The sequence below is a fragment of the Lithobates pipiens genome, unplaced genomic scaffold (assembly GCF_037356315.1).
Source record: "Lithobates pipiens isolate NorthernLeopardFrog02 unplaced genomic scaffold, aLitPip1_a1.2 Scaffold_3, whole genome shotgun sequence".
NCBI classification, from domain to species: domain Eukaryota; kingdom Metazoa; phylum Chordata; class Amphibia; order Anura; family Ranidae; genus Lithobates; species Lithobates pipiens.
In genome coordinates, this window is record NW_027507790.1 from 270317715 (window position 1) to 270336749 (window position 19035).

The following is a 19035-nucleotide window of genomic DNA, read 5'->3' on the forward strand; positions in this document are numbered from 1 at the left end:
TGTGTGGTGGACCTCCGGAGTCAGTGTGCGGTGGACCTCCGTCCTGAGTCAGTGTGTGGTGGACCTACTGAGTCAGTGTGTGGTGGACCTCCGGAGTCAGTGTGCGGTGGACCTCCGTCCTGAGTCAGTGTGCGGTGGACCTACTGAGTCAGTGTGTGGTGGACCTCCGGAGTCAGTGTGTGGTGGACCTCCGGAGTCAGTGTGTGGTGGACCTACTGAGTCAGTGTGTGGTGGACCTACTGAGTCAGTGTGTGGTGGACCTCCGGAGTCAGTGTGCGGTGGACCTCCGGAGTCAGTGTGCGGTGGACCTCTGTCCTGAGTCAGTGTGCGGTGGACCTACTGAGTCAGTGTGTGGTGGACCTCCGGAGTCAGTGTGTGGTGGACCTCCCGAGTCAGTGTGCGGTGGACCTCCGGAGTCAGTGTGTGGTGGACCTCCTGAGTCAGTGTGTGGTGGACCTCCTGAGTCAGTGTGTGGTGGACCTCCCGAGTCAGTGTGTGGTGGACCTCCCGAGTCAGTGTGTGGTGGACCTCCTGAGTCAGTGTGTGGTGGACCTCCTGAGTCAGTGTGCGGTGGACCTCCGGAGTCAGTGTGTGGTGGACCTCCTGAGTCAGTGTGCGGTGGACCTCCGGAGTCAGTGTGTGGTGGACCTCCTGAGTCAGTGTGCGGTGGACCTCCGGAGTCAGTGTGCGGTGGACCTCCAGAGTCAGTGTGTGGTGGACCTCCGGAGTCAGTGTGCGGTGGACCTCCGGAGTCAGTGTGCGGTGGACCTCCTGAGTCAGTGTGTGGTGGACCTCCGGAGTCAGTGTGCGGTGGACCTCCGGAGTCAGTGTGCGGTGGACCTCCCGAGTCAGTGTGTGGTGGACCTCCGGAGTCAGTGTGTGGTGGACCTCCTGAATCAGTGTGTGGTGGACCTCCGGAGTCAGTGTGTGGTGGACCTCCGGAGTCAGTGTGCGGTGGACCTCCCGAGTCAGTGTGTGGTGGACCTCCGGAGTCAGTGTGTGGTGGACCTCCGGAGTCAGTGTGTGGTGGACCTCCTGAATCAGTGTGTGGTGGACCTCCGGAGTCAGTGTGTGGTGGACCTCCGGAGTCAGTGTGCGGTGGACCTCCCGAGTCAGTGTGTGGTGGACCTCCGGAGTCAGTGTGTGGTGGACCTCCTGAATCAGTGCAAGAAATGACTGAGGTTCCCAGCTTGGTGGACATCCTCCGCACCGACGCCCCTCACATGTTTAGAAGGTCTGAAGTGGATGTTTCCAATTTAACATCTGGGAGAGTCCAAATATTTACATGATGATCAGTGAGGTATGCAGTCGGCAGTGCGGGTTCCTGCACACAGGGAGGGTCCCCGAGGGGCTCCGAGTGTCTTCGTCCCATGGAGACACTTCCCGGAACAACTAACAATCTCCAATCCTTCTTCTATCAGCCAAAGTCTATGTGAGGTTTGTAGGCCCCGTACTGTGTCTATGGAGGGTGACAACCCGATCATCCGATCCCAGAAAAGTCTGTCCCCAATATAGTCCCACCTTTCATCATTCAAAAGTCAGTGACTTTGCCTAGGATGATGTCATTGGTTTGCTGCAGGCAGGAAAAGGGTTCCCTCAGTCTCCTCTCCCTCACTGACGTTGCCTACACTGAGATGATGTCATCAGTTTGCTGCAGGCAGGAGGAAGTCTTTTCCCTCCTAGTGATGAGATTTCATGACTTTTGCTGCAGCCATTGTGTTGAGTTAGGAGGGGTCATCGGGGGTTGGTAAAGCCAGGGCTCAACTGTCTATTTTTACCGCACCCCGTCCACATATGTGATGGACCCTTCACACCATGACACACACATAGAAACTTTATAAAAATGCATCTGCATTGGCCTCCAGTCCAACCTGTTTTTATAAAGGTGCCGCGCAGTTTTATGTCTTCTATGTCTTTAGCCCCTCCTAAACAGAGACCCCCAGCAACAATAGACCCTCCTGAACAACAATATATCCACCCCAGTACTAACCGACCCCCCCCCCAGAAACAATAGATCTCTCCAACAATAGATCCCCTAGCCTCCCACAACAAAATACCCCAGCAACAACAGACCCCCACCAGAAACAATAGATCTCCCAGTAGCCAGCAACAATAGACCCCCACCAGAAACAATAGATCTCCCAGTAGCCAGCAGCAATAGCCCCCCACCAGAAACAATAGATCTCCCAGTAGCCAGCAACAATAGACCCCCACCAGAAACAATAGATCTCCCAGTAGCCAGCAACAATAGACCCCCACCAGAAACAATAGATCTCCCAGTAGCCAGCAACAATAGACCCCCACCAGAAACAATAGATCTCCCAGTAGCCAGCAACAATAGACCCCCACCAGAAACAATAGATCTCCCAGTAGCCAGCAACAATAGACCCCCCACCAGAAACAATAAACCCATTCAGAAACAAAAGCTCTCCTCCCCAACAATGGACCCCTCTCAACAAAAGCCCCCCTTAGCAACAATAGATCCCCCACAACAATAGACCCTCCCTAACAACAGACCCTCTCAGCAACAATAGATCCATTCAGCAACAATAGCCCACCCTAAACAGAGCCCCCCCCAGCAACAATAGACCCCCCTGAACAACAATATATCCACCTCAGTACTAACAGACCCTCCCCAGCAACAATAGATCTCTCCAACAATAGATCCCCTAGCCTCCCACAACAAAATACCACAGCAACAATAGACTCCCCACCAGAAACAATAGATCTCCCAGTAGCCAGCAGCAATATACCCCCATCAGAAACAATAGATCTCCCAGTAGCCAGCAACAGTAGACCCCCCTAACAGAAACAATAGATCCCACAGTAGCCAGCAAAAATAGACCCCAACCAGAAACAATAGACCCATTCAGCAACAATAGCTCTCCTCCCCAACAATGGACCCTTCTCAACAATAGCCCCCCCCCCCTTAGCAACAATAGATCCCTTGCAACAATAGACCCCTCTAACAACAGACCCTCTCAGCAACAATAGACCCATTCAGCACCAAAAGACCCAATTAGCAACAGTAGACCCCTCAGCAACAATAGATCTTCCCACCAACATTGGATCACACTCAGCAACAATGGACCCTTCCCAAAAACACTAGACCCCCCCTCAGCAACAATAGATGTCCTTTCCAACAATAGACCCATTCAGCAATAATGGACCCTTCCCAGCAACAATAGATCCCAACCCAACAACAATTGTTGCAAAAACTGCTCCCCAACAATAGAACCCCTCTCAGAAACAATATACCCCTTTGGCAACAATAGATAGCCCCAGCAACACAAGAACCCTCAGCAACAATAGATCTCTCCGCCAACATTAGATCTCTCCGCTCACCCAGCAACAATGGACCCTTCTAAACAACAATAGACCCCCCTCAGCAACAATAGACCCCCCCCAGTAACAAAAGACCCCCCGGCAACAATAGATCCATTAAGCAACAATAGATCTCCTCCCCAACAATAGACCCTCTCAGCAACAATAGATCCCCCAGCAACAATAGACCTCCCTCGGCAATAATAGATCTCCCTGCCAACAATAGATCTCACTCAGCAACAATGGACCCTTCACAACAACTATAGATCCCCCAGCAATAATAGACCCTCCCCAACAATATACCCCTTCAGTAACAATAGACCCCCCAACAACAAATAGACCCCTTTAGCAACAATATAACCCCCCAACAATAGATCCCCCAACAACAAACAGACCCCTTTAACAACAATAGACCCCCCTCAGCAACAATAGACCCCAGCAACAATAGCTCCCTCCCAACAACCCTTCCCAAAAAAGATTTGTCTTCAGCTCAGGTCAACAATTTCAGTTTTGGATTGGGAAGGGACAAAACCCTCATCAATCTTTTGCTTCCTTTGTCTAACGGGAGATTTCTCTTCACTTCCTGTCCTGGTGACACAACAGGAAGTGAGGGGAGATCTCATTAAAGTCTCACCTCCCAACTTGTTGAGATGGGAACTTATTGGCAAAGGTATGCAGGCATAGGACACACCTCCTGTCACACCCCTTAAAGGAGAATTATCCAAAAAAAAAAAAAGAATAGTTAAACCCACAAGTGTTTTTCTTTCTTTTTTTTCTACCACAACTATTTCTTTATACTGGTCTTGTCATTTAGAAATGCAAATCAGATGAAAGGTTCAGCACCGGGAAACACTTTGATAGATAAAAAGTGCATTTTATTTACAACTATATGGATCAGACCAAAATGAAGGACAAATGAGGAGGAATGAGGGACAGAGGGACATTGCTCCAAATCAAGGACAGCCCCTCAAAATCCGGGACAGTGCCTCCAAATCTGGGATAGTCCCTCTAAATCAGGGAAAGTCCCTCAAAATCCAGGACAGTGCCTCTAAATCCAGGACAGTGCCTCCAAATTAGAGACAGTCCCTCAAAATCCAGGACAGTCCCTCCAAATTAGGGACATTGCCTCCAAATCAGGGACAGTGCCTCCAAATTAGGGACAGTGCCTCCAAATCAGGGACAGTGCCTCCAAATCAGCGACAGTCCCTCCAAATCCGGGACAGTCCCTCCAAATCTGGGACAGTCCTTCCAAATCCAGGAAAGTCCTTCCAAATCTGGGAAAGTCCCTCTCAAACTGGGACAGTGCCTCCAAATTATGGACAGTCCCTCAAAATCAGGGACAGTCCCTCAAAATCAGGGACAGTCCCTTGAAATCAGGGACAGTCCCTCCAAATCTGGGACAGTGCCTCCAAATTTGGGACAGTGCCTCCAAATTAGGGACAGTGCCTCCAAATTAGGGACAGTCCCTCCAAATCAGGGACAGTGTCTCCAAATGCAGGACAGTACCTCCAAATCAGGGACAGTACCTCCAAATCAGGGACAGTGCCTCTAAATCCGGGACAGTGCCTCCAAATCAGGGACAGTCCCTCAAAATCCTGGACAGTGCCTCCAAATTAGGGACAGTCCCTCCAAATCCGGGACAGTGCCTCCAAATCTGGGACAGTTGGGAGCTATGATAACATGACAGTTTAAGTGACAGTATCCCCACTGCAAGATTGACTTCTGTTCCTGTTCTGGTGACAACAGTAAAATTTTTGACTCCCTGTCACTCTCAGTGACAATGGTGAGAGAGCGGGGACACACAGCAACAGTAAAAACATAAAGCTGACCCCCAGAGACAGCAAATATTGTCCAAATCCATTCATCATGTGTATTCTTGAATCTCGGCGTGCTTTGTGTATTTCTTCCAGATCTTTGCAGTCATCCGGTGTGAGACTTCCTGTGATAAAGACCGCTCACTGCTGATCTCTCTCCTTGTGCAGGGGGACTGGTCTTGTCTCCGCCCCCCTCCTCTAGTTCTCTGTAGTGGGTGGAGCCCACTGGGCCCCTCCCACCGCTCTGCTCTCTGCACAGGCTCTGTACAGCCCAGTGATGATGTCACTGCTACTTTTACAAGGTCATATCCGGGTTTGTAAAGATGCATTCAAATTGGATTCCTATACTCTGTGACCATTGAGGAACATATTTAAGGCTCCGCCCACATCTGTTGCCGCGATTGTCACCCCCCATTAATCGCGGTAAAATCGTGCAAACAGAATCGCGGGATGCCCGTTGCCCCAAAAGGAGTACAGACATGCCACGATTCTGTTTGCACGATTTTATAGCGATTCGTGGGGGCGACAAACGCGGGAAAAATCGCTCCGGGGTGCCATTGGAAATGACGGGGATCGCACGGGGCATCCCATGATTTGCTACGATTCAGGAATCGCGGGCAGAATGGCGGAAATTCTGCCCGTGATCGGGGGGACACCGAGATGTGAACGGAGCCTTAATGAAAGAATTTGTGGGTGGGATTCAGCTTTGAATCGGTTTACATGGCAGCCCCCCTTCATCCCGTTCTTCCTCGGCGAAGATCCCAGGAATAGAAAGGACACGATGTTCCTGCCAAGCGGGAAGACGGGCTCCCAAGACCGGCACTGCCCGCTATGACAATTCCTGGGATTTTCCTTGGATTCGATGTGTGGCGGGGTGGAAGGATTATTGGGAGGGGCTCCTGGCTCCGCTCACTGGGCGCATGCTGCCTCTACTCTACAAATCCTCTGCCTGGAGAACACTAACCCTTTCCTGCTCCTACTAGAGCTGGCTGTGTCCCCGCTGGGGGGATTCCCCACCACTTCCTGTTCTGTGAGAAGAAATCTCCCTAATGGGGACACGCAAAGCAATCGCAACCTGACAGAGAGTCAAACCCGTCCCCTACGCTACCCAATCCGGGGGCTTGGCTGACCCCCTCCCCAGAGGAATTCTCCTTCTTTTCCCACCCAGACATACTCCAAGTGGACGTCTGCCTGGAGTGAGTATGAGGTGCTGTGAACACATTGTAGGACACAATGTTGTCACTGATGAACAGCTGGAGGTACAAAACACTCTCCATGTTTGGAGATGATGATAACCGGGAAGGTCTCCATCCTGAATACAGAGTGACGTCAGGGAGCCTATCGCAGGGGACGTCTCCTTATCATTCACACCGGAGCGTAGCGGCTCTGAGCGTTTTTCATGCGCGACTTGCACGTTTTTATACAGCATTTTTGAGCGTTTTTTTTTTCTTTTTTTTTCTTTTTTTTTTTACAATACAGAAAACTAGCATTTGTTGCATCATTTGTTGCTAGGTAGATCAGCTTTTTTAACTTTTCTTTTTTCATTATTATTATTCATTTATTATTGTTTTGTTTTCGTTTTCATTCGGGTAAGGGGTTAGAGTTATTATTATTAATAGTAACTTTTTGTTTGGGTGTTTATTATTTTTATTATTAATAAAAATAATAATAATTTCATTTTTATTTTTTAACCACTTCAGTCCCGGAAGACTTTCCCTCTTAATGACCAGGCCATTTTTTTGCGATACGCCACTGCGTCACTTTTACTGACAATTGCATAGTCGTGCGATGCTGTACACACACAAAATTGTAATTTTTTCCCCACAAATAGAGCTTTCTTCCAATGCGCATTTAATATATGTAATCTCTCTCTCTCTCTCTCTATATATAATCATTATATAATATAATAATATATAATCCACTGCCCTACGGACATGTCTATTGCTTTATTGACACCATCCACTTCTCTACTGACACAGTTCACTGCCAACCACCCACAGTCCACTGCGCCCATCAGATGCAGCCTTACCAGCGCCCATCAGATGCAGCCTCACCAGCGCCCATCAAATGCAACTTCACCAGCGGCCATCAGATTCAGCCTCACCAGCGCCCATCAGATGCAGCCTCACCAGCGCCCATCAGATGCAGCCTCACCAGCGCCCATCAGATGCAGCCTCACCAGCGCCCATCAGATGCAGCCTCACCAGCGCCCATCAGATGCAGCCTCACCAGGGCCCATCAAATGCAGCCTCACCAGCGCCCATCAAATGCAACCTCACCAGCGCCCATCAGATGCAGCCACACCAGCGCCCATCAGATGCAGCCACACCAGCGCCCATCAGATGCAGCCTCACCAGCACCCATCAGATTTAGCCTCACCAGCACCCATCAGATGCAGCCTCACCAGGGCCCATCAAATGCAGCCTCACCAGGGCCCATCAGATGCAGCCTCACCAGGGCCCATCAGATGCAACCTCACCAGGGCCCATCAGATGCAATCTCCCCAGCGCCCATCGGATGCAGCCTCACCAGGGCCCATCAGATGCAGCCTCACCAGGACCCATCAGATGCAATCTCACCAGGACCCATCAGACACAGCCTCACCAGCACCCATTAGATGCAGCCTTACCAGGGCCCATCATATGCAGCCTCACCAGCACCCATCAAATGCAGCCTCACCAGTGCCCATCAATGAATGTTTGCTTGCTTGGGAGTTGGGACACAGAAACAGTCCTCTGCTGCGTCTCTGGCACTATTTGTGCGAAAGAAGCTGCGGCTGCCTGCTGATACTGAGACTTAGTTGCTTGCTGCAGAGAGAAGAGAGTAGGAACACCAGTGACTGGGCGCCATAGGCAGCAGTGTGTCCTAGGCGGCTGCCTAGTTTGCCTAGTGGTAGCACCGGCCCTGTCTCCACCTCTCAAAGGTTGCCTACCCTTGTTCTGGGTCATGCGGATCCTTGCATGGTAAACAGCACAATCCTCCTCCCTCCACTGCTGTTTGACCACATTGCTTCTAAGCAGAATAGTAGGCCAGTGCTTATTGACAGTGCTTGTCTTCAGCACCAACGCCATCACTAGGCATAGGGGATGGGGGAAAGGTGGTAGTGCCAGCTAGACTGAAAAGAACAAAAAAAAAAAAAACATTATCAAAGAAGTTTAGTGAGAGAGGACGACTACAGCTGGCTCTTCTGGGTGTAGGACTATCTCACCCTGTCCCGGGCCTCTGCATTAGCGCACTACATCTGCATGCTGTGAGGTGTTTGGCTTTCATGTCCCCCCACCCGACTCTCATAGGCTCCTCCCATTCTGGCACTAACTGCACCCTTTACATCACTATAGGAAGGCTTTGTCTAAGAGGGGACCTAACACCCACTTATATATTTCCCTATTACACACTATTTTAGGACAGGGCCACTTAGTGGCAGGCTAGCTAAGGTGCACCCTCAGATGTTGCAAAGAACACCCTGGTAAGGGGAGGCGGTGTCAGGGCTGGCTTAGCCCTTCCTCCTCTGGGCTGGCCGCTCAGCTGTCGGCTAATTGCCAGCTCTCTTCTCTTTCCACAGTTACCAGCTGTTCCCGATGATGCTCGTCTGACCTGCCTATTTAAAGCCTTCCAGCTCACTCTTTCCTTTGCTTTTGCGGTGGTCACATCACTAGGAACCATCTCCTGCTGTTTTTTTTCAAGACTGGCTTGCTGACATCCCTCCTGGATTCATATCCTGCTTGCAGTTGCTCTCCTTGGATCCCTGACTTCTGGACTGGCTGATTACCCGATCTGGTTTATGAACTTTGGACTGGCTGACTACCCGATCTGGCTACTGAACTCTTGACTACACTTTTTTCCATTTACCTATTTATTTTTATTAATAAACAAGTGTGATTTGGTTGTACTTCTGTCTCTGCCTGTTTCATGGTTTCTGACAGGCGGTTTGTGGAGATGTCAGGGCTGGGCTCAGCCTATCCTTCTCTGAGCTGGCCGCTCAGCTGTCGGCCAATTGCCAGCTCTCATCTCTACACAGTTACTAAGCTGTTGATGATATCCTGCTCGTCAGTCCTGCCTACTTAAGCCGTCCAGCCCAGAGGAGCTCTGCTTTCACCTTGGTCAACATCACAGAGACTATCTCCTGTGATCTTGTTCAAGACTTGCTTTGCTGACATTGCTTCTGGCTCCAGATCCTGCTTGCTGTTCCACTACATTGATCCCTGACTTCTGGCTTGGCTGACTATCCGTTCAGGTTACTGAACTCTGGCTATGTTTTGACTACGTTTGTTCTTTTTACTTTTATTATTAAACAAGTGTGATTTAACCGTACTTCTGCCTCAGCCTGATTTCATAGTTTCTGACAGGAGATTGGTTTATGTGACCATGTTTGGCTCAAAGAGTGGACTATGCCTTTAAGTTTAAAATCCAAGAAAAAAAAAATATGCCTTTGGATGTAGTAAAAGAAACATTGACCCCCCCCCCCCCCCCCAAAAAAAAGGGGAGGCGCCTGTATCAGCCAATGAAATCCCAGAAACACAGTTCACCATATTCCTATAAAAATTGGGAGGACACAGCAAGCAATGGGCTGCCCCCATCTGGTGAACGTTTGATAGGACATGGGGGGGGGGGAGGGGCAACATCCTGCAGTTAATGAACAAGCTTCCCTCCCCCTGGTTGTTTGGGGTGATATCGTTGTGTTAGTGCCTAGTTCTTGTTCCTGTCCATGAAACAAAAGTGGTGACTTCCGCCCGGTGGCCCTTATTATGTTTAATGACTTCTCTATTTTTATACCCGTCTGCTTCTTGTTTTGTAGCTTTATTGCTATGATTGGCTTGACGCCTCCATTGTTCTGTGTTCTGTGAGGTTTTATACCCCCCCCCCCCCCCCCACAGTGTGCTTTTTTTGTAAATGTAATTTTATTAAAAACCAGTGGTGGCTGGTGAAATTTTTTTTGGGGGGGGGGGTGGCGCAAACCCCCTCCAGGTCCTTATCTGCAGACAGAGCCCCCATCACTGTTGCAGATCCCCTGATACCTGGTGGCTTTCAAATCTTCAGGCTCTTGATTGGCCCGGGAAACCAGAAGTGACCCGTTGGCGAATTTTGATTTGCTAAAGTCAAAAGTGGGTGTGTTCGGGGCGCTTACGTGGTATCACTTAAAAATGTATATCATATACCCACACACAGATGTGCCAATATGACAAATATGTTTGTCATATCCTATCACTGCCAATATGGGAAAAAGGAGGGGAGACTGCAGGATGCCAGGTTCCACCCACGAGTACCCATCAGTGCAGTCGTTCAGTGCCCATCAGTGCTGCCTATCAGTGTGCATCATCAGTTCCCATCAGTGCCACCTCATCGGTGCCGCCTTATCAGTGCTGTCTTATCAGTGCCCATCAGTACCACCTTATCAGTGCCGCCTTATCAGTGCCACCTTATCAGTGCCCATCGGTGCCACCTCATTGGTGCCACCTTATCAGTGCCCATTAGTGCTGTCTTAGTGCCCATCAGTGCCACCTTATCAGGGCCCATCAGTGCCACCTCATTGGTGCTGCCTTATCAGTGCCTGTCAGTGTCGTCTTATCAGTGCTCATCAGTGCCACCTTAGTACCCATCAGTGCCACCTCATTGGTTCCGCCTTATCAGTGCCTGTCAGTGCCATCTTATCAGTGCCACCACATCGGTGCCGCCTTATCAGTGCCCATTAGTGCTGTCTTATCAGTGCCACCTTATCAGTGCTCATCACTGCCACCTCATTGGTGCCACCTCATTGGTGCTGCCTTATCAGTGCCCGTCAGTGCCGTCTTATCAGTGCTCATCAGTGCCACCTTAATGCCCATCAGTGCCACCTCATTGGTGCCACCTTATCAGTGGCCGTCAGTGCCGTTTTATCAGTGGTCATCAATGCCACCTCATCAGTGCCGTCTTATCAGTGCCCATCAGTGCCACCTCATTGGTGCCACCTCATCGGTGCCGCCTTATCAGTGCCCATCAGTGCCACCTCATCTGTGCCGCCTTATCAGTGCCCACCAGTGCCATCTTATCAGTGCCACCTCATCAGTGCCACCTTATCAGTGCCCGTCAATGCCGTCTTATCAGTGCTCATCGGTCAAGGAGAAAACGTACTTATTTACAACATTTTATAACAGAAACAAAAGAAAAACGTTTTATTTGTTTAGCAAAAAATAAAAAAACGCAGAGGCGATCAAATACCGCCAAAAGAAAGCTCTATTTGTGGGAGCAAAATGATAAAAATTCTGTTTGGGTGCGGTGTAGTATGACCGCGCAATCGCCATTTAAACAGCGACAGCGCTAAAAGGTGAAAATTGGCCTGGGCAGGAAGGGGGTGTAAGTTCCGGTACTGAAGGGGTTCAATGAAGTCGCAAGCCGTAGAGCAATCGGCAGTGCAAATTGCACCGATGTGTGGAATTGAAATCACGCTGAAGTAGTGTCATGTCAAAGCCCCACTGGTGTGAACCAGGGCTTATACCTGTAATCGTTCGTTACCTTCCGTGCAGTGTTTTCTAGAACTGTTACATTTCCTGTGCATTTCCTCTGCTTCTCGGCTCCATCTAGTGGCCATAACGGCAGTATTTTATGACGGGCCCATAATGAAAGAACATTCGTTCACAAGGGAAAATAGCCTAAAGAACATTCGCTCAGAATTTTACCCAGTCTGCACAGGGTGAACGTACACGCAGACGCATCGGTACAATCAGCTATTTGTATAAACAGACCCCCTAAAGTCTGCAGTAAATTATAATTAACTGTTAAAGGAAAGCCGTGCTGGGAGCGCCGCGGGGACTTCTCTTCACCGCCATTCTCCAGGAAAGCCGCATCAGCGCCGGGGCTGGAGAGGTTTCTTGTTTTGTGTTGGGAGTTGCCATGCGATGAACTCGTCTAGAAGCGACCCGCATTGTTCCAACTCCGCCCCAAAAAAAAGAGAAAGTGCTCCAGAGAATATTAGGACAGCACGTCATGAAAACAAACAGGCTGCACGCCGCCGCCCGAGGGCCCGTCCACAACGCGAGCATTGTTACATCATATAACATTGTGGAAACATAGAAGGAAGACGGCAGGAAATTACGGAGTAGTTCATCGAGTCTGCTCATTTCATTTATTTTTTGTTTTATTTAATCTTTTTGTTTTTGTTTTTTTTCTTTGTTTTTGTTTTTTTGGTGTTTTTATTTTTTTTTGTTTCTTTACTATTTTTTTTTTTTTTGGTATTTATTTATTTTATTTATTTATTTATTTATTTATTTTTTTAACCCATTAACCTTGCTGTCTGACTTTAGTTTTATATTGATCCCAAGCATGTTTGAAGCCGTTTACTGTTGACTGTCTCACTACCTCTGTTGGTAGTTTATTCCATTAGCCACTTGCTTACCACTTGGGCACTTAAACCCTTCTTCCTGCCCAGACCAGATTTTCAGCTTTCAGTGCTTTCACACTTTGAATGACAATTGCGCAGTCATACAACACTGTACCCAAATTAAATTTTTATCATTTTTTTTTTTTTACACAGATAGAGATTTCTTTTGGTGGTATTTAATTACTGCTGTTTTTTTATTTTTTATTTTGCTAAATAAAACAAAAAGGGACCGAAAAAAAAAAAACAAAACAAAAAAAAAAAAAACAGTTTCATAGATTGTTATAAAATTTTGAAAACAAGTAATGTTTCTCCTTCACTGATGTGCGCTGATGAGGCTGTGCTGATGGGCACTGATGGGTACTGATGAGGTGGCACTGATAAGCACTGAGGCGGCTCTGATAGGTGGGACAGAGAGGTGACACTGATGGGTGGCACCGATGGGCCCTGGTTGGCACTGATGGGTGGCACTGAAGGGCACTGATAAGCTGTGCTGATGGGCACTGATAGGCGGCACTGATGGGTATTGATAGGCACTGATAAGGCAGCACTAATAAGCACTGATGAGGCGGCTTTAATAGGTGGCACTGAGAGGTGGCACTGATGGTTGGCACCAATGGGCCCTGATTGGCACTGATGGGTGGCACTCAAGGGCACTGATAGGCTGCCCTGATGGGCACTGATAGGCAGCACTGATGTGCACTGATAGGCACTAATAAGGTGGCATTAATGGGCAATGATAGGTGGCATTGATAAGCACTGATGAGGCGGCTCTGATAGGTGGGACTGAGAGGTGGCACTGATGGTTGGCACCGATGGGCCCTGGTTGGCACTGAAGGGCACTGATAGGGGGCACTGATAGGTGGCACTGAAGGACACTGATAGGTGTCACTGATTGGTGGCGCTGATTATTAGACACTGATGGGCATTAATTGTCAGCACTGGTGGGCATTGATGGGTGGCACTGTGGGCACTGGTAAGTGGCACTGGTGGGTACTGATAGGTGGCACTGGTAGGTGGCACAGTAGGCACTGGCAGGTGACACTGGTGGGCACAGCCATGGCTTTCTAAATAAGGGACCAATGTCCCTCTGCCAGAAGCTGGTGACCGAGCTTCTGTTTACATCAGGTGATCAGCCGTCATTGGTCTGGGGCACAGCGGGAGCCAATCAGTGATGTCCACCTGGACCCGCCGATCATTCCGAAGAGAAGCAGTTCTGCCAGAGAGGAAAATGATGATCTTGTGTTTCTGCTGAGAAACATGGATCTCTCTTTTCACACTGAGGTGGTTTTCAGGCGATTTAGTGCTAGAAATAGCCTCTGAAAGGTGCATGAAAGCCGCCGCCCATTCCTTGCAGTGCGTCTCTTCATTCGGTTTCGCCTGGGGGGAATTACAAGCAGCATCTTTGGGGGGGGGGGGGGGGGTGGTGGTGGAGCTCCGTAGACAGGCACAGCTTCCTCCTCTCCTGTCAGAAAGGGGAAAGGGGCTATTAAATATTTAATTAACCGGCCCCTTCTTTTTCTGAATGAACACAGTGAGTGATCTGTGCCAATCGCTCCTGTCTTCATTCTTAAAGTGGTTGTAAAGGTTTGTGTTTTTTCACCTTAATGCACCCTATGCATCAGTAATTATACATTACATAATAAATATTGTTTATATAATTACTAATATTATTTTTATGAAATATATATATATATATATATATATATATATATATATATATATTATAATAATGTGTGTATATGTATATATATATATATACACATACATACATATATATATATATATATATATATATATATATACATACATACATACACACACACATTATTACATTATGAATATTATTTAAATACATATATTATACAATAAATATATAATATACTATACAATTATGGTAATAATATTTTTATTTATATATATATATATATATATATATATATATATATATATATATATATATATATATATATATATATATATATATATTTTTTTTTTTTTTTTTTTTTTGGGGCCGGTTGTATGTGCTGTAAAAATGGTGTATATAATTATTTTACCCCTCCCCCGATGTGGCCCTGTTTTAGGATCTTGTGATAAAATTGTATATATTTGTTTAATTTTATATATATATATATATATATATATATATATATATATATATATATATATATATATATATATATATATAAAATATAAAATTATATTCATATATAATGAATTCAAATAATATGAATACTAATTTAAATAATAAATATTATTTAAAAAAAATTATTAATATTATTTTAATATATAATAGAATATATACTATATATAATATATAATAAAAAATATATATAATAAAATGATTATTATTTAAATGTTTTTATATTTTTCCCTGTGTTTTTTTTTTTTTCCTGCAGAGAAAGAGCGGCGTCTTCAAGCGAACGACAGGGAGTTCAACCTAAAATTTAAATATGCAGTAAGTCAACCTCCGTCCTGTCCCGTATCTGCGGCTGCCGCCCTCGGACTTTGGCCGGTGATGTCACCGGCGGTCTTTGCATGTTCACTATTACCGTTATCAATCATTGACATTTTAAGCTCCCCTCCCCAACGGATGTTCACCTTTATATATATATATATATTTTTTTTTTATTAGTTTGAATAGGAATGTTGGAATCACAAACCAAAAGTGCATACAAAGGTTAAAGAGTAGACCGTGACAAACCTGGGCAAAAAAACTTAAAGCTGAACTACAAGATGAGCAAATAAGAGACGTTTGTGTTCTTACTCGAATGTCGAGTGTCTGTGTGTAAAACGTTCGCTGTGCGCATTTTGTAAGCGTTTGCACGGGTGCCACAAATGTCTGTCGTATTGTGAGCAATATGATTGTCTCCTATAAGCAGCAGCTCCATCTAGTGACCTAATGTGCTATTTTTGTTTATTATTATTATTATTTAAAAACAATACCACATTATGGACACTAGATGGAGCTGATGATCATAGGAGATAATCATATTACAAACAATATAGCAATCGTTCCTGGTGCTCATGTGAATACTTAGGACATCTGCACAGCACACATTTATCTATAGACCCCCGCTGTGCTTTGTGTATTTTTTTTCCAGATCTGTGCAGTCATCCAGAGACTTCCTGTAATAAAGACCGCTCACTGCTGATCTCTCTCCTTGTGCAGAATGACTGGTCTGGTCTCCGCCCCCCTCCTGTAGTTTTCTACAGTGGGTGGAGCCTGCTAGACCCCTCCCACAGCTCTGCTCTCTGTACAGCCTAGTGATGATGTCACTGCTATTTTTACAAGGTCATATCCGGGTTTGTAAAGGCATTCGGTGCACAGAGTATATTTATATCGACTATTGAGGAATATATCTAGATGAAAGCTTTTGTGCCTGGAGTTCAGCTTTAAGGCTCAGTCCCCCCCCCACCTCGGGCTTTAGGACAGTGATAAGGATCTTTATTTTGTTCACATAAATGTCATTTTCACTTCTAATTGAAAATAACTGTCATTTTCTTTTTTTTTAAATAAGCATTTTTAAAGGTCCATAAGCAAAAAAAATGACATTTTTATTTGTGTGCCTGGGAAACAATCCAACAGTTCACACGGCTGGCCAAAGAGGTAATCAGAGACCAGGTCATCTCTGATCACCTCTATGGACCGGAGCGACGTTGTGATGTCACTTCTGGTCTAGGGCAGAAGTACACATTTATTTTTATTTTTTTAAGCAAAAGAAGGTGGAGGAGAAATTTGGGGTCTTATAGACCACAGGTCTTTCCATAAAGAGGACCTGTCCTCCTTATTTCTATTGCAAGGGATGTTTACATTCCTTGTAATAGGAACGATAACATTTTTAATATATATATATATATATATATATATATATATATATATATATATATATATATATATATATTACACATTTTTACACTGTCCCTTTAATTTTATATTAAAATATATATATATATATATATATATATATATATATATATATATATATTTAAAAAAAAAATATATATATATATATATATATATATATATATATATATATTTATATATATTTAAAAAAATTTGAGGGACAGTGTAAAAAAGAAAAGAAAAATTTAAAACGCCCCTATCCCTCCATGCTCGCACGCAGAAGCAAATTCTTATGTAAGCCACGCACGCATATGTAAATGGTGTTTACGCACCGCACATGGGAGATATCGCTGCAAGAGTTAGAGCGAGATCAATAATTCTAGTGCTAGATCTCCTCTGTAATTCTAAACAGGTTATCTGTAAAAAAAAAATGTTAAAGTGTCGCCTATGGAGATATTTAGGTACTGTAGTTTGTCGCCGTTCCACGAGCGTGGGCAATTTTAAAGTGTGACATGTTTACTTGGCGTAACATCATCTTTTATATTTTACCAAAGAAAAATTAGGTTATATACTGTGGGGTTTTTCTTTCCATAAAAATAATTCATAAAAAAGTGTATTTTTGTGCAAATACCACGTGACATAAAAAATTGCAACGATCACCATTTTATTCTCAAGGGTCTCTGCTAAAAAAAAAAAAAAAAATCTATATATATATATATATATATATATATATATATATATATATATATATATATATATATATATATATATATATATATATATATATATATATATATATATATTTATTTCTCATCCACCTTTAAAAGCAAAAAAAATTATCTTTTGCTTAAAAAAATAAAAATAAATTATATATATATATATATATATATATATATATATATATATAATTTTTATTATTATTTTGTTTTTTTATCGTTCCTATTACAAAGAATGTAATAGAAATAAGGATGACAGGTCTTCTTTATTGAAAGACATGGGGCCTCTTTTTTTTTGTATATTATATATATATATATTTTTTTTTTTTTTTTTTTTTCAGCAAAAGATCAATTTTATTTGCTTTTAAAGGTGGAGGAGAAATTTCCGGAATTTATGGAAAGACCCCATGTCTTTCCATAAAGAAGACCTGTCATCCCTATTTCTATTACATTCTTTATAATAGGAACGATAAAAAATAATAATAATAATAATAATAAAAATAATAATTATATATATATATATATATATATATATATATATATATTTTTTTTTTTTTTTCTCCGAATTTAGATTTATATGTATATGTGTGTGTGTGTATATATATATATATATATATAAATTATATTATGAATATTATATGTGGGGGTTCTAAGTCATTTCCTAGCAAAAAAAAGACAGATTTTTACTGGTAAACAAAAAGTGCCAGAAAAGGCACGGCTTTAAAGTGGATAGAGAAGCACAGATGACAATTGGATCTTAAATAAGATGTGTGTTTAATTAGGATTTTTGGTTTAAGAGGGATATGGAGGAATCAGGGGTAGGAAAATATAATCAGGTTAAACCTCAGCTTTAAACACATTGTGGAAGGCAGTCAGATATGAGGGGCGAGGTTAGAGTAGTCTGCTGGAGAACATCTCTGTGGCCTCCTTACAGATGAACGTTTCCTGATTTGTGCCATAACGCTATGTGAACTTTGGAAAGACAACAACATAAAAAATATTGCAATGTATAAGAGGGTAGTAAGGGTGGAGTGGTGGTCAGATTGCAGACATACTTCCCCCCGGAATTGATGGTCTTGCTGGCTCTTCATGGTGGTGATGGAGCCTCTATGGAGGTCGATATTATCCAGAACGCAGAAGAAAAATTCCAGGTTTTTTTTTTTTTTCTTTTTCACTGGAAGAGTCTTCGTGTTTAGATTAGAAAGTCCTAACGTCAGAATAATTCTCCACTCAGAGCGTCTCCAACTGCGATTAGGATAATTCCTTGGAACGTCATTCCTAGAGTTACATTAACTCCTACGAAATGGTTGGTGGTCCAGGTGGCCAAAGACAACTCTTTGGAGCCCAAGGGCCCATCATTTGCTTTGTGACTACAAGTATCTTTTGTTTACCCCCCCCCCCCACCAAAGATTTTTATTTTTTTTATTTTTTTTGTGACTCCCAGGGAATCCACAAACACTATATCCCAGGAGAAGTATCCACCTGGGCGCCTGATCTGAGCTGGTTCAATTAATGAGAACATCAAACAATACACAACGTGGCACCACAAGCGTGACTCAGGGTTTGTGCACGTTCCACGAATGCCTGCGCTTAGATGTGAATAGAGCCCCAAATTATAAATATAATAATGAATAATAATATTAATAAATATTAATAATAATAAAATATTATTTAGGCTCCATTCGCCTCTATGCATGCGCATTCACCGAACATGCGAGCCAAATTTTGTGGTGGCCATGTTTAATGGCAACCCCCCCCAAATGTTTTTGTGCACGGGTGGCAAACGTGCCAAACCTTGCGTTTAAAAAAAAAAACCTCACAAAGCTTAATACTTAAAAAGGTGCAGGAGGTTCTATGTAAATTTTATATGAAACTGTGCAAACGATGCCTGAAAAAAACTGGCGCTCACGTGACTCAGATATGTGAATGCTGCACATCTATGGTGTGGGGTCAATCGTATTATAATTGTTTGTTTCATAAGTT

The 19035-nt window shown here is 44.4% G+C and overlaps 1 protein-coding gene across 2 annotated transcripts in view; it reads left to right on the forward strand.

The window, feature by feature from the left end:
• The window catches only part of LOC143941152 (phospholipid-transporting ATPase ID-like), a 176982-nt gene that overhangs the window by 83039 nt on the left and 74908 nt on the right, over nt 1-19035 (forward strand). For both annotated transcript variants that reach the window (XM_077463177.1, XM_077463178.1), the window contains exon 3: nt 14889-14947. In XM_077463177.1, the coding sequence (XP_077319303.1) occupies nt 14889-14947 (59 nt within the window). The remainder of the gene's footprint in view (nt 1-14888; nt 14948-19035) is intronic.